Source organism: Aethalodelphis obliquidens, unplaced genomic scaffold, assembly GCF_003676395.1.
Source record: "Aethalodelphis obliquidens isolate GAN/ISIS:26980383/991018 unplaced genomic scaffold, ASM367639v1 scaffold25, whole genome shotgun sequence".
Lineage (NCBI taxonomy): Eukaryota > Metazoa > Chordata > Mammalia > Artiodactyla > Delphinidae > Aethalodelphis > Aethalodelphis obliquidens.
In genome coordinates this window covers 23,035,786-23,049,269 of record NW_020837969.1, presented here as the reverse complement: position 1 = coordinate 23,049,269, position 13,484 = coordinate 23,035,786, and the positions used below count along the sequence as shown (strand labels likewise).

At 41.8% G+C, this 13,484-nt stretch overlaps 1 protein-coding gene across 1 annotated transcript; it reads right to left on the bottom strand.

Moving 5' to 3' along the window:
- Positions 1-1,027: 1,027 nt before the first annotated feature.
- Positions 1,028-13,178, bottom strand: LEPROTL1 (leptin receptor overlapping transcript like 1). The gene is made up of 4 exons (XM_027122756.1): positions 13,027-13,178; positions 7,185-7,260; positions 4,199-4,385; positions 1,028-3,367 (listed from the first exon to the last, which is right to left on the bottom strand). Exons 1-4 carry the CDS (start codon positions 13,040-13,042, stop codon positions 3,251-3,253), a joined length of 396 nt encoding a protein of 131 aa, XP_026978557.1. The 5' UTR covers positions 13,043-13,178; the 3' UTR covers positions 1,028-3,250.
- Between the last annotated feature and the right edge of the window lie 306 nt (positions 13,179-13,484).

The following is a 13,484-nucleotide window of genomic DNA, read 5'->3' as shown; positions in this document are numbered from 1 at the left end:
ATAATACAGGCTTATACAGAAGAAATATGAATTTGAAATTCCCACCAATTTATGCATCAAAAAGCCTCCTGAGATCTAAAATGTACATACCACTTAATAGTAATGTTGCATGGCTGCTTGTTAAATTTGATGTGATTTAAAGTTACCTGACACTTATAAAACTAGTCACATTCAACATAAACATTCTAGAGTTTACTTTTAAAAGTCTGGATTATTTTCACAATGCCCCCAAAATCATATTAAAGCAGACACTAAGAACCTATGATTTGAATTTTTTTTTAAGTATACAATGAGATTATAATTAGGACAACTTGGGACAAGATTCATGTTTGATAAGAGAACAGTACTTTTCTCTGTTCACATTGTACCACACAGATGAATTTTTTTTTTTGCTGTACGTGGGCCTCTCACTGTTGTGGCCTCTCCTGTTTCGGAGCACAGGCTCCGGACGCGCAGGCTCAGCGGCCATGGCTCACGGGCCCAGCCGCTCTGCGGCATGTGGGATCTTCCCGGACCGGGGCACGAACCCGTGTCCCCTGCATCGGCAGGCGGACTCTCAACCACTGCGCCACCAGGGAAGCCCCAGATGAATTTTTTTTACCTTTAACTGTTTGAAATGTCTGCAAAAAGCAAAATGCTCTAATGATGAATAATAATAAATATATAATAAAACGTGCAGTCATAAAAAAAAAGTTCTGAAAATTTAAGAACAAGTACAACCTTGACTTTTGACAGTCAGTAGTCTTTTTATGTCAACAAAACCTTCTATGGCTATTTTTCTAAAAGGTCAGTAAAAATTCTGCTCCCCCAGATTACCAATCCTTTTACTACAGCTCAAAATCATACAGCTTCAGTGTAGTATTTATTACTATGTTTTCACTTTTATTTTGGAAGTGAAACTTCTGCAAGACTAACCTTATAACTAACGTCATCCTTGCTTTATATCACATCGTTAAAATGGATAATGCACTTCAGCAACTGAAGTGTGTTGTATATTTTCATTTCAAAAACACCCACAAACTAAAATAGATATTTAAAATCTTTATTGTTTCATCATCAAAAGTTCTCTTTCCATAGAAGAATGGCAATGCAGGATCAGTGCACATTCTATGGAAAATTCAGACCTCAAGTAACTAGCCTGGAAATCAGAGACAGCACTATGTCAAGCTAGTGTGCAAGGTCAAAGACACAATGCTGCCAGTGCGATTAGTATACAGAAGAAATACGCAGCTCTCAGAAAAAGAGTCTATGGCCAAGTAAATGAAACAGTAGCAGTGCACTGCACTGACATTCTAGAACAGAAAATGGATGGGGGAAGACCAGAGAATGTACTTTTGGCAAAAAAAAAAAAAAAGAAAAAGAAAAAAAATTGAGTAGATCACAGGCACTGAGTTCCCAACTGTATCACCAGCTGCCTAATCCACGTGTGGCTGCCCCTCCTCCGTCTTTACGCCTACCACATCCTAACACTGCAAGCTGCTTTCAGCCTGTGTGTAAATGCGACAGCCACACGCGCGCATTTTTATTCTGCTTCCCATCTCACGGCTCAAAGTAACAACTTGAGTTGGGCGATAAAGCCCGTGGCCTTGAGGCATCTTTAGTAAAAAGCTGAACAAACCCACAATTTGTTCCCATTTTTTGGAGAAATCAACTTTATAAAACAAGACAGTTGTCATGATTACTCCATTTTTGTCTGAAGGCAGAACAGGTTTTATGTAAGTATAGTGAATAAACATATAAACAAATGTCCTTAACAAAATACTGTCAGACCAACTTGAACATTTTCAAAACTAGCTCCTGAAAAAAAGTACTGATAATCGTGAGATGGAATGACCACTACAGTTTGATCACGCCGGGTTACTGGGAACGTCTTGGTCAGCTTTGTGTCTGAAGCTGCGATACAGCTGGATTTGGCTACTTCGCATTAATTCACACAATCAAGGCCATTTTTAAAAGGTAACAGCAAATCTATTACGGTGAAATAAAAATCAAAACAGTTGAGAGGTATACAGGAAACTTGCCTTAAATATTTAAAAATTACATATGATATAACCTTAGGGGATAAGAACTACAATTACCGTGGTCTAAATCTTGAGTTGTTAATACATGAATTACCAGCATAACTAACAAGTCACTTGTTAATCACGTCAAGGCCTTGCGGGGCTGGGGCACTCTGAATGTATGGTGGAGCAATCACTCTCCAGGTGTGTTAAAACCTCTAGTTTAACGTGTTATTAAACCATATTGGAAAAGTGATTTTACTTAATATATACAATGTATAAAATAAGTTATAAGGAGGAGGCAGGAAAAGGTTTTCTAGTATGTAGGATGCAAACATACACTTTCCCGTATCAGTAGTAGTTCTGTGTGTGTCCCTTTACCCATGTAAAACATGAAAGTCTGAAAGAAGATTAAAAATTTCACTTATAAATAGAAACAGGATTCAAAAAAATGGAATTTCAATATCGTTTCTTCCCACAATGCAACTCACTCTAATTGTAACATAAATAAAAACCATATCTCAAAAATCTGCTTTTACACTCTTACCTTTAACAATAAGTTCTTCTAACAATTGAGAATAAAAGCACTCCTTTGTAGCAATTCCATAAAATAATTTGCAGTTCACAAAACACCTGCTTTCCAGCAAAACCAGCAATCCTTATGGAGGGCGTGGCATTAATACTTGGCCCCTCTGAGGTATAAATGCAGCTATATTTGCACTGAGTATATCGTCTATAAGGTATGCTAATAGTCTGCATGTTTGCATAAAATTGGGAGTGATGTCATCCTGACTGATTGAAAAACTTATCTTTATAACTTTGTGTAGTAATGGAGGTTAAATAATTTTAAGGAAAAAAAAGTACTTTAGCCCAGTAATAGCCAGCAGAACTCTAGTTCCTAACCAATGCAAATGGTTATTAGATTTAAAAAATATTTAACATTGCATACTGGTTAAAAAAAAAAAAACTGAACAGGGAAAACACATAAATATTTAAATTCAGCAGGACACCACAAAAAGCATACTAGAGATAAGTGTGAAATCAGTCAAGCTTTTCCAAAGGAGAAAATCCTTTTAATCCTTCAGCAAGTCTCTGTGAAAATAGTACGCTTACAATACAAGAGAGAAGGAGCGCCTAGAACACCCCCAAGAGGCTCGCTCCACTGCTCGGCATCACTGCCCCACCTCCTGTGTGCACGGACGGCTGAGAAATGACAAGAAGTCCATCTGACAAGAGTTCAGTAATCCCTTTCACCACTGCTGCCAGCTGAAGTCATCATTGCTGCCAAAGACCAAGAAAAAGCCCAGGATAGTTGCAAAGATGACAGTGTTTCCGGTGAGGACAAGTGCACAAGCTCCCCACTCGATCTACAGAAGAAGACAGAAACGCTCAGTTAACAGACATGAAAAACAATAATGAAACGAAAAGTGAATCAAGGCTCTAGCTGTAGCCAATCACGATCCAAAACAAATATAACTTGTAATAATAACTTTGACGCTGCTGAACATGTAATGCTGTTCTTATGTATCGCTGGTTCCTTTAAAGAGACAGAAAGTCATGGAAGATGATAATTATTCAAAAGCAAGCCTAACTTCCAGGCTATGAGGAGGCAGCACAGAATTCTACAATTTTCTGTTTACAAAGAAGTTTGCTCCAACTCTTCATTTGTGAACCCAAAAATTTTATCTAGAGAGCAGATTAAATTTAAAATATCAGAGATGCAAACACACTCGTGCACATTCTTTTCAAGAGGTGGGGAGTCATCGCCCTCTCCATGTGGAAGGGCGGCCAGTCCGTCTTCTCTGCCATCTCCACCCGCCCAGAGATGCAGGAATGAATCTGACTGGTGAGTCTGGGAAGCCTCTTCTACTCTTTGGTACTTTCCCACCTGCAGAGAACACGGATCTCCCCGGGTCTTCCATGTTTAAGCTATACAGGGCAGGCCTGTGGTTGTTCAGCACTGGCCGAGTCCATGTGCCCAATTCTGACAGTGAAGTACTGGCAAGCCAACTGTCGCCGCCAATGCTCTCCAGTATTTCCACCAGTTAACAACGACAAAAGTAAGATTTTTATCTCTTATCCTCTAGGCTCCTATGTCTCTCATCTCTTTTTCATGTCATTTAACAAAAACTTTTTTCCTGAGAAAAACTGAACACAATCTAATGTAAAACCATTAGTAGAAGAATGCTTTCACTTACCAGGTGTGCTCTGGCAAATACAATAGGGAGTCCAAAAGCTGAGACCACGATGCCTGTTGTAAGAAATATGGCCAGTTCCTTACAGGCGTTACTCATAGCATCCGTATCATCCACTAATCTTCTTGCTATGCAGTATGGAATAGGTGAAAGGATGTAAAAAAACAGAACAAAGAGAGGCCAGTATTGGCTAGAAAAAGAAAAATAAGTTAATGTAGTTTTTGCTATTTTTGTCATTTTCCTCACACAAGATCCACTCTTTTTAAAAATAAGGACCGAAGCATATTAGAAGGTACAAAATATGACACAGTTTAAAAATAAGCTATAACCTGAACACTGAAAAGAGGGACATTTAGAATCTCAGTATTCCTAAAGTTATGATACAATGATTAAATATTTCTCAAATTAAAAGAAAACACTTTATGAATTTTAACAGTTGGAATCAAAGCCCAAAATTAAAAATACATATTTTTTCATTTTAGGTTATAAATAAAAAGGGATTATTGAAAAATGGAATTATTAACAGTAATTTTAAAAATTCAAGATTCATGCCCTTGACTTCTAACATCCTGCCTTAGCATGAAGCTGGAACACTCCCAAACTTTCCACAGGTCACTAGGAACTCCCAAAATACTGAAATCAAAATACAGAAAATGAACTGACAGTAATATTGAAGACTTTCAGTCAGAATATGAACTTTATCACAATAAAAATAGATGGCTTTTAGTCTACAGTCTAGCTATTGTATTGTGCCAATGTCATTTCCTGTTTGTGATCATATAAAACAGTTGTGTAAGATATTAACACTGGGAGAAGATGTGTGAAGGGTATAAGGGACTTCTCTGTACTACTTTTGCAACTTCTTGAGAGCCCATCGTCATTTCAAAATAAAAAGTTAAAAAGAAATAGATGGCTTTTAAAACTGCCATAAAATAAAACACACATCATAATGGAGATTTGCTTGTACTTAGACACTCATGATAAGCAAAGATTTATCTATATGTTTTTCCTAAAAGATCTTTTCCTAAATATTTTGAGAAAAAAAAATTACAAATGGACATAAGTTTAAGGGAAAAAACGTGCAAAAATTATAAAAGCACAAAAAGTGAAAAACCAAGGCTGTCTGTGTCTTCCCCACTCCTACTGATCTGGGTCCTTCCATATTCCCATATAGATAAACTTTAAAGATATGAATGAATCACTGCACTTTTAAATTTAACAATATATCTTTTTTGTTTGTTTGCTTTTTTTTTTTTGCGGTACATGGGCCTCTCACTGCTGTGGCCTCTCCCGTTGCGGAGCACAGGCTCCGGACGCGCAGGCTCAGCGGCCATGGCTCATGGGCCCAGCTGCTCCGCGGCATGTGGGATCCTCCCGGACCGGGGCACGAACCCGTGTCCCCCGCATTGGCAGGCGGACTCTCAACCACTGCGCCACCAGGGAAGCCCTTAACAATATATGTTATTTTACATATTAGCAATCCAGCTCTTATTCTTTTTAAGACTGCCTAGTATTTTCATTGATGGATGTACTATAATTTATCATTTTTCTTTTGACAGACCTTTAGGATGCTTCCAGTTTTTTTTGTGTTGCTGTTGTTATTATAAACAAGTCTGCCATGAACATCCATACTCTCCCCCGACTACACATATCTTTGCAAACATCTGTAAGTGGATTTCTATGAGTAATTCTAAGAAGTGGAAGGCTAGTTCAGAGAATATATACATTTTGAGAGCTACTGGCAAGCTGGCCTCCCAGAGGACTTGCACCTATTTAAACTTCCACCCAGAGTACATAACAATGCTTGTTTGCCATATCTTTTATCTTTGCCAATGGATTTCATTTAATTTTGAGTGAGGTTGAGTATATTTTCATGTTCTTAGTAGCAATCTGCAGTTCTTTTTTCATATTTGTAGTTCATTTTTCTATTGCATTGTCTGTATTTTTTTTGATTAAAAAAATTTTATTTATTTTGTTTATTTATTTATTTTTTTCCCTTTTTTTTTTTTGGCGGTACACGAGCCTCTCACTGCTGTGGCCTCTCCCGTTGTGGAGCACAGGCTCCGGACGCGCAGGCTCAGCGGCCATGGCTCATGGGCCCAGCCGCTCCGCGGCATGTGGGATCTTCCCGGACCGGGGCACAAACCCATGTCCCCTGCATCGGCAGGCGGACTCTCAACTACTGCGCCACCAGGGAAGCCCTTGTTTGTTTATTTTTGGCTGTGTTGGGTCTTCGTTGCTGCGTGCGGGCTTTCTGTAGTTATGGTGAGCGGGGGCTACTCTTCATTGAGGTGCGCAGGCTTCTCACTGCGGTGCCTTCTCTTGTTGCGGAGCACGGGCTCTAGGTGTGCAGGCTTCAGTAGTTGTGGTACGCAGGTACAGCATTTGTGGCTTGCAGGCTCTACAGCGCAGGCTCAGTAGTTGTGGTGCATGGGCTTAGTTGCCCGCGGCATGTGGGATCTTCCCGAACCAGGGCTCGAATCTGTGGCCCCGGCATTGGCAGGCGGATTCTTAACCACTGCACCACCAGGGAAGCCCTGTATTTTTCTTACTAATTTATCCTATTAATTAAAAAAAATTCTCTCTGTCCTAAGGAAAGTAATTGTCAAAAGTCATTTACATGGCTTCTTTTGTCAGTTGCTCTTGACTCTGCTTACAGGTTTTTGTTTGTTTTTGCTCAAAAGACATTTTACATTTTCTTGCATTTAATTTAATCAATTGGTTCTCAAAATTAAGCAGTAGTGCTGGGCTACTGTGTTGCTATCCTGCCATTAAAGACTTAGCAGTAGTCAAGGACAGCCAAAGTCTTTTTTGCACGCTGCTGTCCTAAAATCTTTTCAAACACCTTTTAAGTGAAGATTTAAAGTTTGTCCTTGGTAAACGACCATTTCTCAGGATTACTTCTATTGTAGTAAAAAAAATTTTTTTAAATTTTAAAAGTAGAAAAATTTTACACTTAAACACTCAAAAAGACAAAAATTTTACATACTTGTATATTGGAAGGGCACATCCAAGCATCAAAAACATCAGCCCAATTGCTCCTCCAAAGGACAAACTAATCAAAGCTGCAAAGTAAATAATTAAAAAAAAATAGAAATAGTAATTAAATTAAATTAACACTATTTGTATTAATATTACTATTAGCAGTCTGAACATTACCTGTGATCCCAGAGGCAAAAAGCAAACAAAACACACCAAAAAAAGCAAATGTATTAGTGAATCATCTTCAAAAGCTGAAGTTACCTGGTTTCAGAATAAGTCTTTTGTGGCATCTTCAAAGCAAAATACAGTGATACTGATATTCAAAGCCCTGACCTATCGCCAGCACGTCACCACATTCCCAAATTACTGGTTCCATGTCAAATGAGCATCCCAGTCTGCGAGATCAATGCTCCTCCAGGCATTAGTATGATACTCACTCCTCAGATCATTACCGTTTTGAAAAGTAGTATGTGGAGAAACTCCACAGTAACTTTACTGGACTTCAGAAGCCTCATCTATGGGAAACCCTCTCCTGAGCAGTTCCTACTTCCTGCACACACACCCCCAACAGGCACAGGTGAAAAGTGTCCCTGGATATCTGTAGTCAGTAATCTCAGTCAGTTAATTCTGCTACAGATATTTAAATCGTTTGCAAAACAATAGCTGGGTTTCTTTCCCTAAGTTCCTACACATTAGAAAATCTGCAGGATAACAGGTACAATCCTTCGGTGGTATCACTGTTTTAAGACATTATCACAAGCAATAGATGCATTCTATAGCTGAAATATAGTTTCTGAAGTCACACACACACACTTATACAAAGCATTATGTTTTATAAAGTGTTTTCACATAGATAAGTGAGTAGAAACAACTTCCTTGAATATACATAGTTAACCAATGGCCTAGAATTAAGCAAAGAAACAAATGATCAATTTATTTTGAATTCTATACAACCTATATTTCTGCAACTACAGTGGCTAAGAGAATAACTTACTTTTTTTTTTAATGATGCAGTCCACTAACCTTAACAAAAACATTAAAATTCAAAAGAGCTGTCGAAGGTCTACAAATTACCAAGACAAAATCCAACATATACAAACCAAAATTAACACAAGGGGTTAAATGCTGCTAAGAACTACTGATATACTTCTCTGAATTAAGATGGTCATAATCAAGGACACCCAATGACATGGGAGCCGGGCAGATTTAGTTTTCATTCAGATGAGTGATGTAGGTCATGTCAACCGTGAACACATTTACTTAGTCCTTAATGCCATTAGATTTTCAGTTGCACAAAGAAAAAGACACATTTGCACTTTAATCTGCAGCAAAAGAGGAACTTCACGTTTATAAGGGAATGCCATGTAAGCAGTGAGGAAAATACCAAGTTCACCGTTTGTTTTGTTCAGTTCAAGACAGGTCCTCATAAGCTGACCCCATTTCCTTGCTCGGACACACATCACCCCAGGCTAGCACCCCTTGGTCTTGGCACTGCAGCTGTACCAGCCCCCTTTCCTCTCCTGGAAATCAGCCGGCTCCCTCACCCACAGGGCCTTTGCACATGCTATCCCTTCTACCTCAGATACTTTTTCATTCACTTATTTCATTCAAGAAATGTCTACATAGAACCAAATACCTAACAGGTGCTGGGGACATGTTAATGAACAGGCAAGGCCATGTCACTCACGGAGCTTGAATTCTTGTCCCAGTCCTTGCCTCTTTCTGCCAAGCGAACTCCTACTTTTCCTTCAGGTCACAGCCCAGTTATCTCTTCCTCAGTGAAGTTTTTGCAAAGCCCCTGACTAGACTGATTCCCATTATGTTTATTTATTCACTTATTCCACAAATATCTACTGAGGGCCTACTGTGTGTCACACACTGTCCTTGACACTGGAGACAGCACAATGTAAAGAAATCGAAGCTCTTGCTTTCATGCTTACATTCTTGTGGGAGAATAAAGCAATTTTTTTAAAAAGTAAGCAAATAAATGTCAAATGCTATGGGAAAAAAAATCAAGTAAGGGGGTGGGAGTGCTATTCTAGATGCATCAGCTGGGAAAGCGTCTCTGATGAGGAGACATCTAAGCAGAGATCTATATGAAATGAAGAAGTGAATCAATCTCGTGGCTATCTGGGGGGAACATTCCAGGCTGAGGGACGTGCACGTGCAGAGGTCCTCTTTGCTCTGGATGCCTCCCCTGTGCTCATTTATCACAGCTGCAATGTTATACTGATTTGTATTTGTCTTCCCTTGTAAGCTGTTCACACCACAAGAGCAGGGAAAGAGTTCTTCTGTTGCTGATGCACAGGCCTCAGCTCTTAACACTCAATAATAAACATGTGTAGAATGAACGAAAGGGAGCAAAGGGGAGAGAGGGAGATGAAAAAAGAGAAGAAAGCCCAATGCAGCAGAGCAGAAACAGCCGTAACTGAGAGTCAGGAGGCACTGGGTCCCAGCTCCTACCAGCCACTTACTAGCTGACTAAGTCATCTAAATATCAGTTCTTTCTTCTATAAAATAAGGGTTGGACTAGATCTAAAATGCAAATACTTCTCTGAACACTAAAGATACTTGTTATAAGACATGCTGAAGAAGTAAAACACCATCTCTGCTTTGTGAAATATAACTGCCAAACAGCTAAGTTCATCACTATAATAACACCTTATTTATTCAAAAGCCATTTATGCAGCATAGACCTTAGACTCCTAAAGGAAACAGAGACATAACATAGATACCACAAAGCCCATACACTAAAGCTAACATTCTTTTTTTTTTTTTTTTTTGCGGTATGCGGGCCTCTCACTGCTGTGGCCTCTCCCGTTGCGGAGCACAGGCTCCGGACGTGCAAGCTCAGCGGCCATGGCTCACGGGCCCAGCCGCTCCGCGGCATGTGTGAGCCTCCCAGACCGGGGCACGAACCCGCGTCCCCTGCATCGGCAGGCGGACTCTCAACCACTGCGCCACCAGGGAAGCCCAAAGCTAACATTCTTTATAAGCAGACACTTAGGCACTTATTCAGAAGTTATTTGTTCATTTTTTGTGACAACTGTGTGTGAATTCCAGCGGAATAAAACCTTTTTATTTTAAAGGATCACCTATGCTCACTTATACATATATATTTCAATAGGCAACTCAGGTACCCAGAAAAAAGTTAAGTGAAAAGTAACTTTTCTTTCCTGGATTACTGTTATCTGTATCTTGTGAAGACAAAATTTTGTAGGCTTATTTTGCTTCCTATATTTAAAGAGATGAGAAATAGGAGGGAGAGCTGCATACAAGCAAGAACTGCCCTCTGATTGGGGGGAAGAGACTAAAAAAAAAAAAAAAGGTTAAATCAGGCATAAAAATCTCAAAGAGCATACCAGATTTGCGATAGATAATCTTGGCCAAGAGATAAGTAGCCTTAGGACTTGGTTGCTGAAGTTAACCCTGTTCTATGACAGAGAAAAATTACTTAAGTTCCTTTTTTTTTTTTTTTAAATTTTATTTATTTTTGGCTGCGTTGGGTCTTCGTTGCTGCGCAGGCTTTCTCTAGTTGCGGCGAGTGGGGGCTACTCTCATTGCAGTGCGCGGGCTTCTCATTGCAGTGGCTTCTCTTGTTGCGGAGCACAGGCTCTAGGCGTGTGGGCTTCAGCAGTTGTGGCACATGGGCTCAGTAGTTGTGGCTCGTGGGCTCTAGAGCGCAGGCTCAGTAGTTGTGGCACACGGGCTTAGTTGCTCCGCGGCATGTGGGATCTTCCCAGACCAGGGCTCAAACCCATGTTCCGTGCATTGGCAGGCAGATTCTTAACCACTGTGCCACCAGGGAAGTCCCTACTTATGTTCTTATCCTAAAAAAAGAGTCTAAAGTCTTTGGGTACACTCTTAAAAAGTTAATGAAGATGATTTCTTAAAAAAAAAAACAACCCAAGGAACTGAAATAAGATTCAGGTATCAAAAAATAATTTTATGTGACATCTCACCTCCCAGTCACGATGGATAAGATAAATGCCAATGGGGTTAAATAAACTGTTCAAAAGTGTTCTCAAAAGTTGTAAAGTTTCTCCAGTCTTATGAAATCAGCAATTAGGCTGATTTATATACAAAACTCCTCATTTGTGTATAAATGGTTATCCTAGATGACACATCAATGAGGCAAAAATTTTATGCTGTAATTGAGTGATTTGACATCCAGAAGGCAAAACTTAGATGAGTCTGGTTTCTACTCCCAAAGCCTCCAGGCTGGGGATGGAACAGCCCGATTTATCTAAACTCTCAAAAGACTGGGTGCTAGTTCGTGATTACGAAGAGACTGCAGTAGGAGGAGGGACCAGTTCCCTAACCTGGGAGTTACCAGAAAAATCCAGTATATAACAAAGTAATAGGCAAATGGCTTAAGAAATAAGTCGTGGATTAAATCATAGCAACATAAAGATAGGCTAACAGGAAGAAAACATCCTGAAACAATCATAGCAATCAGAAAATCTTACTGAAACCAAAAGTGTAAGTACAATCCCATCTGAGACACTTTCTGCTGATTAATATTCACCTAAGTCCACAATCACAAAGTTATTTTCTTGAGAGAGAGACTCCTGCATTTATTGACAGTAAAGAAATGGAGAAGAACTGAGAAACTGGCAAAGAACTGAGAAACTGGCAACATCCTAAAAAAAGACAGCATTCTACCATAACTGCCTTTCACACAGGGATTTTAAAAGGTCTGTTAGAGTTCAAAAGGAGACTGGAAAGTAACTCAGCTGGTCAATTGACAAAGTTTTCTATAGGAAATGAAATGTCTTCAGACGTTACAAACAAATAAGAAACAGTAAAAATGTGACTCTGGGGAAGCAGCTCAGCAAAAGCTGTCCTTAAAGCAAATAAGAAACACTGTTATTGAAGTTCTTCACTTCCTGCTTGCCTGCCCCTTCTACAAAGCCTCAGGTCAGGAAATCAATGTAATTCGTTGTCAAGAATTAAGTTGAAAACGTTCGTAATGGTATTTGCTTCTAACCACGCTAACAAAACTACCAAACAGTTGGAAAGCATGCGACATCCCTTATTTCTAAAGGAAACTGACTAATAAACGAGTACTTTTCCATTGAGTTTTAATGAAAAACTCTTTTGCCTTAAAAAAAAACTCAACTAAATAAAAACTCTGAAATGTGAAAAAGCCTCAACGTGCAACTGTGGAGAGGGCAGGGGGAAGGAGCCCTTTGGGGTCGCTCACAGGGTCTATCCTGTCAGACCAACACCGCAAATCAAAATGCATCCGTTTTAGGAGCGTAAAGCTCTGAGTACGGGTCCTGAGCGTGGATGTGATCGCCGAGGTTTGGGAAAGAACCATCCCTAAGGCCTTCCAGGGCGTTCCTGGGGGACTCGGTTGGGCTCAGCGCCCGAAGACCGCACTCTTGCCTTTAAATGGGAAATGACACTGATTTACCGTAACTGGCATCTCTAGCGACCCCCTCAAAACCACCCTCTGCCCGCCTCGCTCTCGGACGCAAACTCCTGCAAAACATGTGTGATGGCCCGAGCGGCTGCGGGACTCCGAACACCCCGCGGGCCACTTCGTTCTCCGTACGGGGCGCGACGAGTGGGAGCGAGGCTGCCGAGCTCAGCAGAAAGTGGGGGCTGGCGGACAAGCCGCCGACCCCGCCGTCCTTTCCCCGAGGCCGCCGCGCCCACCTCGGCTCCGAGAGCGCAGGCCGGGGGTTGGGGTCGGGGGTCAGGGCTCTGGGCTCTGCCGCCAGGTAGCGGCCCCGCGGCGCGCGCCCGGCCCCGGGAGGCGGCGTGCGGGGCCTGCGTGGAACCCCTCCCCCTCTCTCGGGGCGGCCGCGCAGCCCTCTGGCCGCCCAGCGCCCCAAGCCCACCTTTGATGCCGGCCATGGCGGTGACGTCGCTCCTGCCTCCGGGACCCGAGGCGACGGCAGCGGCGGCCGGGAGACCGGAGACGCGCGGCGGCGGCGGCCAGACAACACCCGGAAGTGCGCGACGCAGCACTTCCGCCGGCGGCTCGCGCTCGCGCTGGGGCGCTGGGGGCGCGCCGGGCTGGGGGCCTTCGTGCTGACCCCTTCCTCCCCGGCTCTGCTCCCGTGGGATCGCCGACCTGCGAGACTTCCCGGCCCCGCCCCGGTTCCCGGGCCGTGGAGACTCCAGCTCCCGTGTTCCCTGCAGTGTCCGGGAAACTCCATCCCGCAGACCCCAACGCGCATCCTGCAACCTCCCCATCCTTCGGGAAGGGAGCGCGAGTCGACGCGGTCCTTTGGGAGGACTGGTGTGAAGCCTTTGGGGGATCCTTTTGCGTCCTTCAAAGCGCACCCATTTCTTT

Bases quoted from the DNA above. Each gene is read 5' to 3' on its own strand.
- LEPROTL1 (XM_027122756.1), bottom strand. The intron at 4,386-7,184 runs GTATGTAAAATT...TTCTTTTTCTAG, and splicing joins TGTGCCCTTCCAATATACAA to CCAATACTGGCCTCTCTTTG. The intron at 3,368-4,198 runs GTAAGTGAAAGC...CTTCTTCTGTAG, and splicing joins TATTTGCCAGAGCACACCTG to ATCGAGTGGGGAGCTTGTGC.